The sequence below is a fragment of the Oncorhynchus mykiss genome, chromosome 16 (genome assembly GCF_013265735.2).
Source record: "Oncorhynchus mykiss isolate Arlee chromosome 16, USDA_OmykA_1.1, whole genome shotgun sequence".
NCBI lineage: Eukaryota > Metazoa > Chordata > Actinopteri > Salmoniformes > Salmonidae > Oncorhynchus > Oncorhynchus mykiss.
In genome coordinates, this window is record NC_048580.1 from 17,980,340 (window position 1) to 17,997,593 (window position 17,254).

The 17,254-nt window shown below is 42.8% G+C and overlaps 2 protein-coding genes across 3 annotated transcripts in view; one reads left to right on the forward strand and one right to left on the reverse strand.

Moving 5' to 3' along the window:
* Positions 1–1,049: 1,049 nt before the first annotated feature.
* On the reverse strand, positions 1,050–3,554 carry ormdl3 (ORMDL sphingolipid biosynthesis regulator 3). Of its 2 annotated transcripts, none has more exons than XM_021564971.2 (4): positions 3,282–3,554; positions 2,556–2,754; positions 1,998–2,149; positions 1,050–1,398 (listed from the first exon to the last, which is right to left on the reverse strand). In XM_021564971.2, exons 2-4 carry the CDS (start codon positions 2,727–2,729, stop codon positions 1,263–1,265), a joined length of 462 nt encoding a protein of 153 aa, XP_021420646.1. In that variant the 5' UTR covers positions 2,730–2,754; positions 3,282–3,554; the 3' UTR covers positions 1,050–1,262. The 2 variants fall into 2 exon arrangements, with proteins under 2 accessions (XP_021420646.1, XP_021420647.1); XM_021564972.2 differs by having other exon boundaries at positions 2,556–2,757.
* Positions 3,555–14,015: 10,461 nt separating this feature from the next.
* The window catches only part of LOC110491490 (proto-oncogene Wnt-3-like), a 30,288-nt gene continuing 27,049 nt past the window's right edge, over positions 14,016–17,254 (forward strand). The window contains exon 1 of the mRNA XM_021564973.2: positions 14,016–14,428. Within this exon, the coding sequence (XP_021420648.1) occupies positions 14,349–14,428 (80 nt within the window). The 5' untranslated portion in view covers positions 14,016–14,348. The remainder of the gene's footprint in view (positions 14,429–17,254) is intronic.

Here is a 17,254-nt window from a genome sequence, read left to right on the forward strand (position 1 = left end):
TTTGAGATTTTGTCAATCAAGCCCTATTTTCTACTTACCCAGTCGGATGAAGTCATGGATACAATTTGTATGTCTCTACGTTTGAAGGAAGTCTTTAAGCCCATACCCATGCACTACAATCTATTATTGTTGAATATACAATACTTAGAACAGGGCTCATCAACTAGACACAGCCGCGGGTCGATTTTTTTCTTGAGCGGATGGTCCTATTATGCGTGGGAATACTTGGGAACAGATTTGTTAAATTGAAATCACTTGGGAGCTGATTTCCTGGTGTTTCTACAGTCTTTTATGTCCTACAATGAAAATCTCAGAAAACTTGAGTGGACAAATAAAACCACCCAAGGGCCAGTTGGGGAACCCTGACTTAGAGTATGCAATATGTATGCACAAATGTTTTCCATGAACATGAATCGCCTAACCTGCTTTTCATCTTCTGCCCTAAGGGTCCCAACTGAAATGTAAATACAACAGATTCATAAAGCTGGAATTAGCTTTGGGGCCTGAGCATGTCTGTCTCTGCACTGTAGATTAAAGACTGCAATGTGAACAGACGTTTACTCTGGTTCAAATCAGAGCAAGGCAATCTAAATATGGAAATGATCAGATAAAATAAGTGTTGCTTAAACTTTCCAAACTCAGACTGAGTGGTCAGGGGGGGCTAAATATAAACCCTGTGGTCCCTCCTGTCTGACCACTGCAACAGTCAGAGCAACTCCCGAGCTAACCTTTTCTCTAGCAGTCTGTCCTTTCTTATGAGAGAAAGAGAGAATGAGCCTTGTGAGGACAAGATGCTAAAGAAATGTAGAGTTCTAATTCTAGAGGGCATCCATAACTGAATGACATAACTTCCAAAATGTCTCCCTGGGTGCAAAATGTCTGAGTCTCACTTTTCTCAGGATCAAACTGCTCCGAGGTTTCTCCTCTCCACATTGTAACTCAATCTCAATACATCTCCTCAAAGGCGTCACTTGCAGTGTTCTCTGTGAATTAAATCAAATGGACATAAAAGGAACCACAAATAAACACCACAGCACAGCTTCAATAGGACCACATAGGAGCTCGGACCCAGCCGAGCCCTGTAAGTCAATTCTGTGTTGTTTATCGCCCATAGGTTTCATTTAGCAGAGTGCTCAATAGCCCTGTGAGCCAGAGAGGGGCCATGGATCCCTATGGGCTGGGGGCCAATACGGCGGGGCCTGATACTCTGTGTTTACAGTCCACAGGGAGATGGAGGAATGGCGGTGTCCTCTTCCGCCCCATCAGTACTTGTTAATGCCAAAGATCCGAACTCCGTGAAGCTGGGGGAGCTTGGGAATGAGCACGGTCATCAGGGAGACCGTGTTGACCACAAAGTGGGCCCGGTCATACTTGGTGTAGAAGCTGGTGAGGATGTAGCTAGGGGGAGAGGGAACAAGTATGAGGAAGAGAAAGAAAGGGTAGGTCAAAGAAAGACTGGAGCTGGGTGAAGGAGGTCATTTAAAAAGGTATTGTCTGGACAACTACAGGTATCTGTTTTTTTGGCCGACAGTTACGTCTTTCCAATTCACAATGCCACATGTGAACATGTCAACTGTTGTTGAGGACTTTTGATGATCAAAGTGACAAGGACTAAAATAAAAATGTCATGTAAAATGTAAGAGGACGTATCTGCAAATAGATCCATCATGGTTCATTGACCAAGCATTAGTGACAAACCATCTGTCAGCAGTGTCTCTAAATAGAGCCTTCCGCTGACAGCAGGCACCACAGCAGCCCAGACTCCCCACTGCCCAAAGACTGGCTGGACGAGGCTGCTGAAGTCATTAACAAGGACGGCGAGAAAAAAAACTGTACTTAAAAAAATAGGCTAATGCTTCACTTCACAGTCCTATCACTACTAAAATACCATTGCAACACATTGCATTAAATTATACTTTATAAAGGACTATAAGTAGTAAACGGACTATTATTTTATAAATACTCTATAAAGAATAAGGTAGTGTTGATGTCCTTACAGGACGATAGGAGTGATGGTGAGGAACTTGCGTGAGGCAGTGAATTGTACACCATAGTCCATCTGCTCCCAGTATGTGTAGAAGCGAGCCTTGCTCTGGTCCGGAGTTTCAAACGGGGTTCCTTTCACCAAGTGTAACAACAGGTACATGCACTGCAACACACACACACACACCACAGAATAGTCAGTCAGGAAAGCTGTTATATAAAACATTGTACGGGTAAAAGAGATACTGTGAAATTGTCAGTAGCCTAGAACCGCAAATCGATTTAGTTTGGAAAAGGATGTGGAAGCTGATCTGTTCTGTGATTTTTCATAGCAATGAAAATGCCACAAAAAGAGACAAACGTTCCAGACTGCCCCATGGACTATTGCTTTTATTCACTTTCACTCAGCACACTCCTAGTGACTGTGCAGACTGCAGAGTAGTTTGCTTATGGAGACTACCATTGTGTGCAATAACAGTGACTGGACCATCCACCTACAGTACTTATGTTATACAGTGGGTGAGATGCACTGGTGGCCCTAGGCATAGCCTACTAAGGTGCCTACTACCCACCAGGTTGTGTATGAGGTTGGTGAGCGTCCAGACCACGGGCACACTGGCGAAGGGGATGCTGAGCAGGATGACATGCAGCAGGCCGATGCCCAGGAGGTAGGAGAGCCAGATGCCCCGGCTGTTCATTACCCGTGTGTTGGGGTTCACCTCGCTGTGTGCCGTGCCCACGTTCATGATGTCACGTTACCACGCTCCTCGTCTGCTTGGGGTCAACGTTGAGTGGTGGGATCAGAAGGGTGTGTGTAATTCCTTAGGTATGCCAGCAATTCCGAATGATACAAGCAATGCGACTAAGCTACAGCTTGACTATTCCATCCATGCACTGTTCATTATTAGACCCTATTGGGAGGGGGTGGAGTCCCTAGATAGGCTAAATTTAGTTGGAATGTGGTGCTGAACTAGGTTTTGTGTAACTTTGAGGAGGGGGAGTCTTGCAGAAATGTAGCAGAAAGTAGATTAGTTTTGGTCACACAGTAAACAAAATGGGATCCTCTTTAAGCACCAAAAATAGTAATTAAATAGCTATGAGAATTACAACATAGTCATGACCCAGCATGTAGTGCAGGCTGATTCAACTCACATTCTTTCAGTTCTTCCAGAACTTTCCATTATTCAATTGAAATATGACATTATGATCTACGATATTGCATCATGCACTAGGACTACTGTATTCCAATATCAATAATAAGTAAATAAAGTAGCCAAATCAAAGAAGATAATACTTACAGGAGAAAATGGCTTCAATCGCACTTTTAGCTTCAGTCCGTTATATCGCTGTTTTCCTCTTATTCACTATAGCCTTCTCTGGTTAGGTAATTGGCATCAATAGGTCAGACTGCTATATCGTTTCGATTAGTCATTCATTCAAATACCTTCTTATTGCTTTCTTATGCAATGTTATTCAAGTATTCTTCAGTTTATAGCCCGACATTCAGGCTAAACAGTTCCACTTCCACTACCAGCCAGCAATTCATGTAGAACGTCATCATTTTCAGAGCTCCACATTTGGACGTTGTTTTTTTATTTTTTTTATCACTCTTAGCGCTGATTGGTGTCTTTACATCACATGGGTAAAATTGACCAATTCAAATGGAATGCGTTGAAAACGTCACAGGAACAGGAGGGCGAGGGCACTTTTCATGGGTGCAGAAAGGCACATTTTGAAAATAAGTGTTACATTTCAAGCATTATACATTACAATTATCAGTAGGTCAACCTTTGATATCAAAACGGATGGTAGAGCATGATTTTTATTGTACACAAATCATCAAGTATTCACTGATAAAGTAGATAGTAATTGGTTATTACACAGTAATAACCATTTCATATATTATTTGTTTCTTAGGAATTAATCAAATAGAGCAACACAGGCACCATTTGCTTCTGCATCTGCATTGCTAGCTCTTTGGTGTTCTGAGTATCTGTATAACACTTTGTGACAACTACTGATCAGAAAAATGGCGCCGACAGAGAGGGCTGCCTCGCTTCTAGTCCTTAGGAAACTCTGCAGTATATATATATATATTTTTATGTATTATTTCTTACATTGTTAGCCCAGAAAATCTTAAGTGTTATTACATACAGTCAGGATTTTTTTACAAGCATTTCGCTACACCACAAGCATTTCGTTACACTCACAATAAGGGGAAAGGGGGATACCTAGCCAGTTGTACAACTGAATCCATTAAACTGAAATGTGTCTTCCGCATTTAACCCAACCCCTCTGAATCAGAAAGGTGCGGTGGCGGTGGGCTGCCTTAATTAACATCTTTGGCGCCCAGGGAACAGTGGATGAACTGCCTTGCTCAGGGGCAGAACAACATATTTTTACCTCTGCTAACCATGTGTATGTGACCAATAAAATTAGATTTGATTTGATGTAAATAGGGCTTAATAAAATAAATATCATTTGGTAAGCTACCAACATAGTTACCAATTGAGTTAAATTATTTGATGTAAGAAAAGTAGGCCTACCTAACATGTCATCAAGTACACTACATGACCAATAGTATGTGGACACCCGGTCGGTGAACATCTCATTCCAAAATCATGCGCATTAATATGGAGTTGGTCCCCTCTTCACTATTCTGGGAAGGCTTTCCACTAGATGTTGGAACATTGCTGTGGGGACTTGCTTCCATTCAGCCACAAGATCATTAGTGAGGTCGGGCATCCCAAAGGTGTTCGATGGGGTTGAGGTCAGGGCTCTGTGCAGGACAGTCAAGTTCTTCCAAACCAATCTCGACAAATCATTGCTGTATGAACTTCACTTAGTGCAAGGGGGCATTGTCATGCTGAAACAGGAAAGGGCCTTGCCCAAACTGTTGCAACAAAGTTGGAAGCACAGAATCGTCTAGAATGTATGCTGTAGCGTTAAGATGTCCCTTCACTGGAACTAAGGGGCCTAGTCTGAACCATGAAAAACCATGAAAAACAGCCCAAGATTTTTACGCACTATGCGCTTCAGCACTCAGCGGTCCCGCTCTGTGAGCTTGTGTGGCCTACCACTTCACAGCTGAGCCGCTGTTGCTCAGAGACGTTTCAACTTCACAATAACAGCACTTACAGTTGACCAGGGAAGCTCTATTAGGGGAGAAATTCGACAGACGTGTTGGCATCCTATGATAGATTTTAAAAAATGTAAAACATATTTTTAGAAAAGGCTGTTGCGCAGCAACTCACTGCCTTCCTGAAGACAAACAATGTATACGAAATGCTTCAGTCTGGTTTTAGACCCCATCATAGCACTGAGACTGCACTTGTGAAGGTGGTAAATTACATTTTAATGGCATCAGACCGAGGCTCTGCATCTGTCCTTGTGCTCCTAGACCTTAGTGCTGCTTTTGATACCATCGATCACCACATTCTTTTGGAGAGATTGGAAACCCAAATTGGTCTACACAGACAAGTTCTGGCCTGGTTTAGATCTTATCTGTCGGAAAGATATCAGTTTGTCTCTGTGAATGGTTTGTCCTCTGACAAATCAACTGTACATTTCGGTGTTCCTCAAGGTTCCGTTTTAGGACCAGTATTGTTATCACTATATATTTTACCTCTTGGGGATGTCATTCGAAAACATAATGTTAACTTTCACTGCCATGCGGATGACACACAGCTGTACATTTCAATGAAACCAAAATTGCCCTCGCTAGAAGCCTGTGTATCAGACATAAGGAAGTGGACGACTGCAAACTTTCTACTTTTAAACTCGGTCAAAACAGAGATGCTTGTTCTAGGTCCCAAGAAACAAAGAGATCTTCTGTTGAATCTGACAATTAATCTTAATGGTTGTACAGTTGTCTCAAATAAAACTGTGAAGGACCTCGGCGTTACTCTGGACCCTGATCTCTCTTTTGAAGAACATATCAAGACTGTTTCAAGGACAGCTTTTTTCCATCTACGTAACATTGCAAAAATCAGAAACTTTCTGTCCAAAAATGATGCAGAAAAATGTATCCATGTTTTTGTTACTTCTAGGTTACACTACTGCAATGCTCTACTTTCTGGCTACCCGGATAAAGCACTAAATAAACTTCAGTTAGTGCTAAATATGGCTGCTAGAATCCTGACTAGAACCAAAACATTTTATCATATTACTCCAGTGCTAGCCTCCCTACACTGGCTTCCTGTCAAGGCAAGGGCTGATTTCAAGGTTTTACTGCTAACCTGCAAAGCATTACATGGGATTGCTCCTACCTATCTCTCTGATTTGGTCCTTGCCGTACATACTTACACGTACGCTACGGTCACAAGACGCAGGCCTCCTAATTGTCCCTAGAATTTCTAAGCAAACAGCTGGAGGCAGGGCTTTCTCATTTGAACATCTTGGCCATGTTCTGTTATAATCTCCACCCGGCAGTAGGCCATTCTACTGCCAATGTTTGTCTATGGAGATTGCATGGCTGTGTGCTCGAGTTTATACACCTGACAGCAATGGGTGTGGCTGAAATAGCCAAATCCACTAATTTGAAGGGGTGTCCACATGCTTTTGTATATAAAGTGTATAATATGTAGCCTACATGTGTAACTGCCTTTTCATATTGATATTAAATAGATAGATGAATACTAATGGAAAAAGTAGGCCAACGGTAAAATGAAGTGTTACAAAATAGATATTTTTGCCAAATTGCACAATTTGATCAAAACAAATAGTCTAGCTCTTTAGAGAACACTGACATCCTTCCAATCATAATTTGATATTTTTGCACAAAAGAAGGCCATTGACTCCTATGTCTGGTGGGACAGTGGAGGCTCCTCTAGGCTAGAAGCAGTGAGAATGATTGACGAGGTTGATGCCTGAGACTCCCAAATCAAAGAAGATCAAGAGTGTCATGTTCTAGATCCTCAGATAAGTCCAAACACTAATTTAGGGAACACCGTTCCCTAAAGCTGAAGGGGTCAGCTATGTTCCATTTAACTGGGTGGTTATGTGATACCCACTGTTTTCTAAAGATACCCCAGAATTGAGTGGCATTAAACAGGTTTGGCCAGCTGACAAGGTATTATCTCATGGTCATAGCTCTGGGTGGTGTGTTAGAGATGTAAACTTAGATCTACCGTCACATGCAAATACAGAACAATGCTCTGAGATCCCAGCTGGCATTGGAAACAATGAGAAAAACCATAACAGCGCCGAAGACTCCTATCAAGTCATGGCATATCATAATAGCTATTTTTTTGCCATGGTTATCAAAGCTAAGTAAATTATAATATATATATTTTTGGGGGGGGTACTTTTTACCCCCTTTTTGTGATATCCAATTGGTAGTTAAAGTCTTGTCCCATCGCTGCAACTCCCGTACAGACTCGGGAGAGGCGAATGTCAAGGGCCATGCGTCAACTGACACAGTGCTCGCTTAACCGGGAAGCCAGCCCCACAACTGGCAACAGGATTCAGCTTGCAGGTGCCCAGCCCGCCACAAGAAGTCATTAGAGCACAATGGGACAAGGACATTATTTACTGGTGCCCTTTAATTATTTGTTATTTTTATCTCTCACTTTTTTGGGGGGTATTTTCTTAATTAAAACTGCATTGTTGGTTAAGGGCTTGGAAGTAAGCATTTCACTGTAAGGTTGGCCAAACCCTCCCCTAACCCAGTCGACGCTGGGCCAATTGTGCACCGCCTCATGGGTCTCCCGGTCATGGCCGGCTGTCATACAGCCTGGGATCGAGGTAGTGAGGCCTTAGAGCGCTGCGCCACTCGGGAGGCTCCTAAGTACATTGGTGAGACATGTTCTTGTTTGTACATTTTTAAAGCTCACCCTGAAGTGTTCTGGCAACATCACGAACACAGGCTAGAATTCTTTTTCAGAAAGGGCGTATTCAATATATATTTTCAATGCCTGGGGGAGAAGGAGCAAGGTATTGTTTGTATAAATCAACCTTATCGTTATAATTTGATGTGTTTGTTGTACATGCTACGATTTTGACTTATGCATCTAATTTGTCAAATATAATATCCATAACAATCCATAATAATTCTCAGAGGTGACAACGTTCTCGCCATGAAACATTTCTAACCTTGCTGCCATAAGGAATCCTTAATGTATAATGTAATATGTAGGCTGAAGCATGGGCCTAGATCTTCAGCCCACTGTGGATATCTTCCATGTTTTATTGTAAAGCTACAGTACGATAAACACAGTCTGACGTGGGTGGAAATGTGATCCCTGGCCTATAACAACTCTGGCTACCTTGGTGGATGATCAAATTGAAGCTTCAAAGTCCTTGTGGTCTTTTTTCCTCTTCCATCTCTTTTTCTAACACACGTTTAATAGTTGTTCAGATGTGTTCTGGAGAAGATTACATTTCTATACTCTCTGGTCCCTCGAGGCTCTCCCAGTGAGGCTTTACAATGTAACATGTTAATAGGACAGCTTTTAATGACGAGATACCTTTCATGCTTAGATTCACTTTTGGCATTATTGTCTCTCTTACTCTCTAGGGCCTTCGTTTCTGTAACATAAACACAATTTTGCCCACTCCGATTCAAGGCTAAAACTACTTTGTTTTTTTTTCTAGTGGTTCTAATGCGTCTGACCTGATGTGTATTTTGATAGTGTTTCTATTTCCCTTTTGAATGTATTGTGTTGTTTACTAGGTGTTTTCCAATGAATTTGGACTATTGGCTGTTCTGTGACCACTCCCTCTTCAATCAGGGTTGATTGGAAAATGCTTTGATCAAAATAGAATACATTGTACAGCAGGGGCGCAACTTTGGTTTTAGAAGTGGAGGGGACCTCTTTTTTTAAATATATATTTTTTACATCCAGTCGGAAAAACACTCCAAACAGCCTGCATGGTCCTAAAGCAAACCTTTGCCTCGTTTTGTATCACATTCCAATGATAAATCTGGGGGGGGGGGGGGGGGGGGGTAAAAAATGCAATTTCAGAATGTGGGCACCAGTGAAAGTTGCGCCCCTGTTGTACAGTATCATTCTAATTTTGTGCTACCTTATGTAGGCCATGCAGATGAAACGCATCAAATTATTTGCATCTTTGTTGCATAGAACATGCCATACAAATAAAGGCATTTCAATTAATTATATCTAAGGAGATATCGCTCAGTTCTGCCTTCAGGACAAGAATCATGACAATAAACATTAACTAGCCCCTAAGAATCCCATGTGACCAGTAGATGTCACCATCCTCACTGACTGAGAGTGAATGGTACACCTGGAGTGAGAACCAATTGAACATGTAGTCAAGTTAAATTTGAAAGTGGACAGGACAGGACAGGTATGTTGGACATTCGTCTTAAGACGTATTATAATTTAACAGAAAGGCGTGATGTTGGGTAGTATGCTCATTGTTCATGCAGTCCATTATACAATCCCATGTCTCTGCCCAACTCTGCATTCTGTCACCCTCTGCCAAAATACAACTTAAATCAATCACTTGTTATTTGAATTGTAAAACTAGCCATACATTTACATTTTTAGTTAAAGCAAAACTAAGGTTGGTCACTACAAGATGGAAGGACACATTTGCTATTGGCTCTGAGATGTAGCATCACCTTGAAATACAACACAACACTGTTACTGGAGTACTATAACTTCCAACATTGACTTTCCATCAACCTTTGAATTCAGCAGCACATTTGTATTGATTCAAGATAACATTGCATTTCACTAACAAATGCTACTATAGTCTCTTTTCACTGACTGGGAAGGCATATAGTGCTGACATTGGAGAAGGAGAAGACTTGACATTGGAGAAGGTGAAGACTTGTGACCCGGGCTGGGAGAATGCTGCTAGCTATCGGTGCTAGAAAAGTCTGTCGCAGGGAGTCCATTATTGGCCCTGGAGGAAGCTGGGGATTAGAACACCAAAGAATTTCAATAAAATAAGTGTCTGTTTGGGGGGGGGGCTTGAGAGCGGGTGCAGGGGGGGGTGAGCCCTCATTGTCCCATCAGTGACTGAGAGCGAGAAGAGGAGAGTGGGAGAAGCATTGTGTTTGCAGAGCCCTCTGAAGAAGGTGGTTATTAGGGGGGGTGGCAAGAGGGCTGGCTGTTGACTTTGTCTTGAAGAGTGTGAACAAAGTCGCTGGTACATAGCCCCTCTTCTCTCTCGGTCTCTGTTCTCTCTCTCTGTTCTCAGACCACCTTGTTTACGAGTGCCATGAATACTGCCCCTCCAATCTGAGACCCCCGCCACCCCCAAACCTGCACGGCGGCTCATTGTGGGGCTTAAGTGCCCTTTAATTAGGCTTGGGCTCAATGTCCGACTGAAGACCGCCAGCCGAGGGTTTTAAGGCTCTTCCCTCCCTGTGTGACAGTGGCTTGGCCTTCCACACCAACAGGAGATCCTGCTGCATAGCTAAAGGATGAAGTGTTTGCTGCTCTAATGAAAAAGGTTTGTTTGGGGGAGAGTTCTTGTCGCTCTTTGTCCCCAGCTTACAAAAATCCTTGACAAAGGCTGCAGCGATATTACCCAAACGCTCCCATTTCCAGGACACGTTAGCATTATAGCGTTCGGGAGATCCAGAGCAGATGGATGAGGATGCAGTCTCTGGATACAGAGGCCTACTGGTAGAGTGCGCCAGACATTCATGACAGCACATAACACAAGATGCGTTTCCGTTGCAGATGGGACACATCTGCAACATCGTTGCATTGTCCTGGAGTGAAACAAAAAAACTGTGAGACATTGAATTGTATCTCTGTCAAACACATGTAGAGGCACAGGTGCATGCACACGAACACAAGCAACACACACAAACACACACCATTGTTATTGTGATGGAGCGCATTTCATTATCATATCAGGGCAAGACACAGGACTCCAAGTATGACAGGGGGAGACGGGCATTGAGAACTGACTGCGCTGGCTAAATGAGTAATTTCTGGAAACCCCATTGTGTCAGGAGCTTACAGAGTTAGGGATTTGAAAGAAAGAGACAGAGGAAGGAGAGAAAATGGGAGCGAATGAAATAAACAAAGACAGAAAGATGGTCTAAGAAAGAACTAATGAAAGAAAATAAGTGTGTGAGGGGAGGGCGGAGTTGGGCGTGTTCAGAAACTTTTTGGCTACAGCCCAGTGTGTGTAGACACCCTCCTAATCCTGGTTTTATTGGCTGCCTGTGTCCGGCCACATTGGTCGGATTGAGTGGGAGTGGGCGGGAGGCGGGGGGCTGAACACATGTCCTCCTTTGTAGTAATACGCTGATCAGGCCTGAGAAAGAGCCGGACTTGGTTACAGCCTTTCTCAGGTCACCGTAGAAACCAGCACAGCAGGGGTCCTCTATGTGTGCCCCCCCCTCCTGGGCATATACTGATACAAGTACATAGTCTCTCTCTCACTTACACACAAATGCTTGAGGACGAGCACACGCATGCACAAGAATAGACACGCACACATCTTTTATGTCACTATTGAGTTTTTGACATACATCCATACATTACGTATTTAACAAACAAAGATTAAACAAGTTCTGATGTTTCACAGAATAGCCTACTTCTCAGGCTGTCATGAGTCATCTTCAGAGAGAGATATAGATACGTATGGTATCAGACAGACTACAGACGTAGCATCTTAATTTGATCACCCTGTTGCTGGATAACTTTTTTAACTTAGTGTATTTGTGGTTTAAAAAGGCTTCGGAAGTTTGTAATTTTGCCTCATGAAAAATGGCTCAATCCCTACAAAAATTACAATTAATTATAATCCACATAATAATGAGCATTTTCTGTTGCTGCAGGAGTATCTACCTGCTGTAATAAACTGGCTCAAATTAAGATCCTACATCTGCACAATGGAAACTCTCCATGGGTCACAGTTCAGGACCAGGTTTCATAGAGTTGTAGATTCTAACTGTAAATTTCCAGACAGTTTATCACATTGTGGCTTTGACCTGCAGGGAAACGTGGTTTCAATGTTGTTCAGATGCAGACCGCAGACCCTTCCATCGCCTCCGATCGTAAATTGCGCACTTGTCACATTCCCCATCCATCCATCGTTGGCCCCGCGAAGCGTCGATCACTCCTCAAGAATGCTGAGCTCGGCACATTTTCAAACTCGTTCACCGTAGCACAGGACAATGTCTGTGATCGAAAGCAGACCTTAGTTCCTTGTCGTGAGCCTCACAGATACATACCCCATCTTGACAGGTACGTATACAAGGCCGCATGTCATTAATGTCAATATGACTCTCACATTTTTTTGTGGATAGTGACTGATGTTTTCTTTTCTCAAGCCAGGCGATATTGTATTCTGTGACTGACCTCTAGGCTGGGGTCACTGGGCTCTGTCCCTGTGGTAGGTAGGCAGCTCTCCCCTCCAGAGGGCACAATCCCAGCTCCAACTGTGAAACCTTTCAGCCCCTTCCTTCAGCCCCTCCGGCACTCACTCCCTCCTGCCCTGGGGTAAAGCATGACCACCACCACCCCCAGGCAGCACATCAGTTGTCACCAGACAAACCTTACCCTGGGGTACATTTCATAGCCACACCAGAGAAGACGAGAGAGCTTTGATTGGTGGTAACCAATAGGGTTTATTTTAGGGATGTTGAGAGGTAGTAGTATAAATGAGGTTTGGATGAAGGGCCAACATGATCCTCATGGGTACTGCATGCAGAACATTAAAGCCGTGACCAATTCCTCTTTGAGGCACCTGTGCCACTATGTCTACATCAGTCCAAAAGCTACAACAGATCATCAAGAAAATAATTTAGACAATTAATAATGTTTCTCAAAAGGATGATTACTTCAGTGAATAGCTGTGTGTCTCGTAAGAAATATAACGGTTGAATAAATCTCACGGTAAATCACTTTTAAATAACTCAGATTGATCTTGTTTTGACTCAGGCGTGATGTCACGGCATTGTGCAGTGTTTCTGTTAAAAAGAAAACACCATCTGAACACACAGAATCATAAGAACATAGAGGAACCACTAAGAGCATTAGACATCATTCTCTAAACACACGATGCAACACACTGGCAAAACTCTAATAACAAGCTGTTCAAATGAGAATAGATTTTCTCTCTATAGGGGAAACATAAGAAATGTATCAATTTCCGCTAGCGTACTGCAGTCTTTTCATGGGTTAATTTATGTTTTTGCTGTTGTGGTACAGTACATCAATATGCCTTTGTTGAAAATAAAACGTTTCCCTAAGTCTTGATATAAATAAAAGAGCATTTAACCCCGTGACTCAACAAAAGTGTGAAGTTTGTAATGGTCACAAATCAGTTTCCCAACATCTAAATTGACTTTGGGTTAGTTCTAGAAATAGTGCCCCCTTCTCCCTCCTCTCTCTCTGACTACTGCCTGCCCCACAGCCCATCAAAATGACAATGGTATTGATGTAAAATGTGTCACCTTTGGCCCACTACAGCATATAAACTTGCGTGACTGGCTCGACCACCACGTTTTATGGCTTTATTGTGTCTCCTATTATGTCCTCTTGTCGGTGTGGGAGGACAACAATTTAGAAAATCCACTGTAAATGTCTCCCTGTGTGCGTGACAGAGAAAGGGTGTGTGGATGCACTGTATGCACATATATCCGGATCAATTAGTCAGGGCACAACCCCTTAAAAATGGAGTCAACACTTCCTCCCCTCGTATGCCCTCCTCTCCGTTGTCAATCCCAAAGCCTCCATGAAGAGGCAGGCCTTACATCCTTTCACCTATCCTCAGCCACTTTAGGGAGTGCTTGCTTTGAATTATCATGGATGAAATAGATTGAATAAGAACTCTACCTTTTTCCTCTGTCCCTCCCTATACCTCCCCTCTCATTTTCCCTCCCTCTCGCCCTCCCTCTTTCTCTCTCCTTTTTTTTCACATTACCAGGGGGTGGTGTGTGATTGACAGATTGGAACAAATATTTTTTTCTCGTAACCTAAGGCCATCCTCTGTGATTGGCTTGCCAGCTGACATCTCCAAACCTCGCTCGTCTCTCCCCCCCCCCCCTTTAATATTGGGCCTGTGGATGAGGCATCCTGAGGGAGAAAAAAAAGTGGAGAGAAAAAGATATCTACCTTAGGAAAGAACCTCAGAGAGGGAGGGAAGGAGAGGACGGGTAGGAGCGTGTGTGTGCGTTTGTGTATGTGTGAGAGAGAGAGACTTACTCTCTTAACTACAAGGAGCCAGACACACTTCCCTGGCCCGACTCAAAGAAGGGGGAAAACAGGAGTTTTTTTTTTGTTCCTTCAATTTCATTTAAATTCCCCTCCCTCAACAATCAAGCTTTTGCTAAAGCTTCTCTTCCAGGAAGTCTGTTCTTCATTCCCCATTGGACATTCTGTATTGTATTGATCCATTTCCACTCCTATCACCACAAGGCATACCTCATGGATTTGTACCTGATTGGATATATGATGTGTGTGTGGCTGTCCAGCTGGCGGGTGCTTGGAGGTTATCCCATCTGGTGGTGAGTACAATCTAGAGTTTCAGCATCAAATCCTAGAGCTGCTATAGACTTTTGGTCAATGATCATTTTTAGAGGGCAGAATACAGTGCACTTTCAGTTGACTGCGTGGAAAAATGTTCTCCAGCCCAGTCCAAAAGAATCTTAACCTCAAACACTGGTGTAACGGAAAAGGCTTGCCGTTCTTTTCCTCTTCACTAAGGTCCATTTATCTTATTAGATAAATGTTGTGATGCTAAGGAGGTTGGAATTGTAGTTTTGAACATGAAGCTTATTCAATATCTATAGGGATTTTTTTAAAGGAGCCTATGGATGGCATGTCTATGTAAATTGTCTCTGAATATTGGCCTGGAGCGTTTCTAAATAGCGGTTGGAATTAGTGTAATTATTGGTTTAGATAATGTCTCCATCCTCCAAGGACAATGACAACATTGAACATCTTCAGGACAAACTAAAAGTGTATAAACTCAACCATACATTTTGTGAGTCCAAATGTATTAGTACTTAGTTGATTTTGTTAAATAAAACTATAATTTTATATTTGGAGTCATACAATCAGGACCTTTTAAGTCAGCGTCATTTTGTTTTGTTTTGCCATTGTGGGTCCATATTCTACATTCTGGCCGTCGGCCCCCAATCATGCCGTGTAACTCTTCATTGTTAACTGAATGTTCTTCATTGGTTTTGTTTCGAGGGAGTTATTCACAAAAAGTGTTAACTGTTTAGTACCATCAATAGTGTTTGAAATGACTTAAAGCCCTCTCATTTTGAAATTCTCCAAATCAATGAAATCAACAAATTTGTGAGACTGCCACAGTGTCAGATCTAATTGATACATAAATGGTTATAATACATTTGAATATACTTAATATAAACAATAATTAAGCATATACTTTGCCATTGAATTAGTATTGCAATATTTCCGAGGTCTATGGGAGTTTGTTAGTGTCATGATACAATCAGGTTATGCTCTGTAGGGCTTTACGTGTCTTTGTTGAAATATTCCAGAACCCGTTTGGCACCCTCACATGAAATGTAGAGGATCATCTCATTACAAATTCAGCTTTATGCATCTGACCTCATAGGCCTTGCTCTTTTGTAACATGAAGTGTTTTATTTTGGAGATATTTGTGAGTAGGTGTATGACAAAGCTTCTTTGGATCCCGACACAATACTTGTCAGAGCTACTGCACTTTTAGTAGCCCAGTTAGCATGTGGTCCCACAGCGGTCCCTGCCCAAACCACCAGCATCTTCTGGTTTCATTTACAGAGAGGGGAGCTGCCAAAGACACAGGCCACAGGGATGAAGTGTTAATGGCAGGACGACTTTACACCCACTCCCTTGATTCAGCACACAACATAACAAAGACACCAGGATTCTCTGTCTGAATTACCTGCAGCTGTTCTCTGCTCAAGGAGCTTACATGACACTGGTGTAATGTTCAGCTCCGGACAATGCGCACCACCTTTGATTTGGATAACTCATTTGAAGTGGAGGGTGGGGGAGGTGGAGAGGGAGAAAAGATGAAATGGTCTTGTATAGCTTCAGGTGGTCAGACAGGTGCTGAGGAATGGATGTCATGGGGCGCTGTCACTGTCGTCGTGGAGCGTTGTCGAGCAAATCCAAGAGCGTATAAAACAACGAGATGGGTACGTGGTGCATCAAGGGAGAGGGTGCTACGTTTCAGCGAGCCAGGGCTTCTTTCAGCTTCAGGGCGATGACTTGGTCGTAAATTCTCCAGCCAAGTGGGGAAGGGAGGGGAGAAGGAGTTTTGACTGCACCATGCCTGGCAGCCAGTCACACAATCACAAGATGAAGTGTCGAAAACAAAACAGAGCATAAATAACTCTGGAGATGTACATATGCACAGAGGAAGAGGTGATAGAGTGAAATAGCTAGCTAATGAGGGGGTTTGGAGATGAGCAAGAATGTAACTTAAATAGACCCCTCTTTAAATTGCAAAAAATGTTGGTAGCTAGAAGAGTTTCCTTAGTGAGAGAAAATAAAGTATGTGTAAAGATATCAAAGCAGATAAAAGATAACAGTATGTTCCAAGAGGGCTCTGTATTTTATTTAACCTTTATTTAACTAGTCAGTTAAGAACAAATTCTTACTTACAATGACGGCCTACCCCGGCCAAACCCGGATGACGCTGGGCCAATTGTGCGCCGCCCTATGGGACTCCCAATCACAGCCGGATGTGATACAGCCTGGATTCGAACCAGGGACTGTAGTGACGCCTCTTGCACTGAGATGTGTGCCCACTCGGGAGACCGCTGCGCCACTCGGGAGACCGCTGCGCCACTCGGTAGACTGCTGCGCCACTCGGTAGACTAGAGCCATCTGATAAAGGTTTTGGCAGCCTGATGCCCATCACTAATATAAATGTGTGGTATTTGGAGAAAAATCTGTGCTTTTTTTACTTTGTATAGTATGTCTATTACTCACCTCTTACGCTATACATAAATATAGTACATCTCACAAGTCTCATCTTAAATATCAAGTATTTTGGAAAAGATTGTGGCAAAGCCCTGTACTGCTTCCATACTGTATGGTGTCTTTTGCCAGGCTGTAAAACTGGGATGTATGAAAATCTTTTCTCGCAGAATTTTGCGCCTGTTGTTGTTCATTGTCATTAGTCTTGTCCTGGAGGCAGAATTAACTGATTTCCCCTTAGATAGGCCAGCTGCAAAGTGATTGGAGAAAAAGGGTTGATATGCGTCAACTTTGTATTCTACACTATACTATACCTACAGTAGGCCTAAGTGTTTGTCATCATGGTAGAATGATGAGAACAGCAACTTAAAAAGATCTTGACAAATCATCAA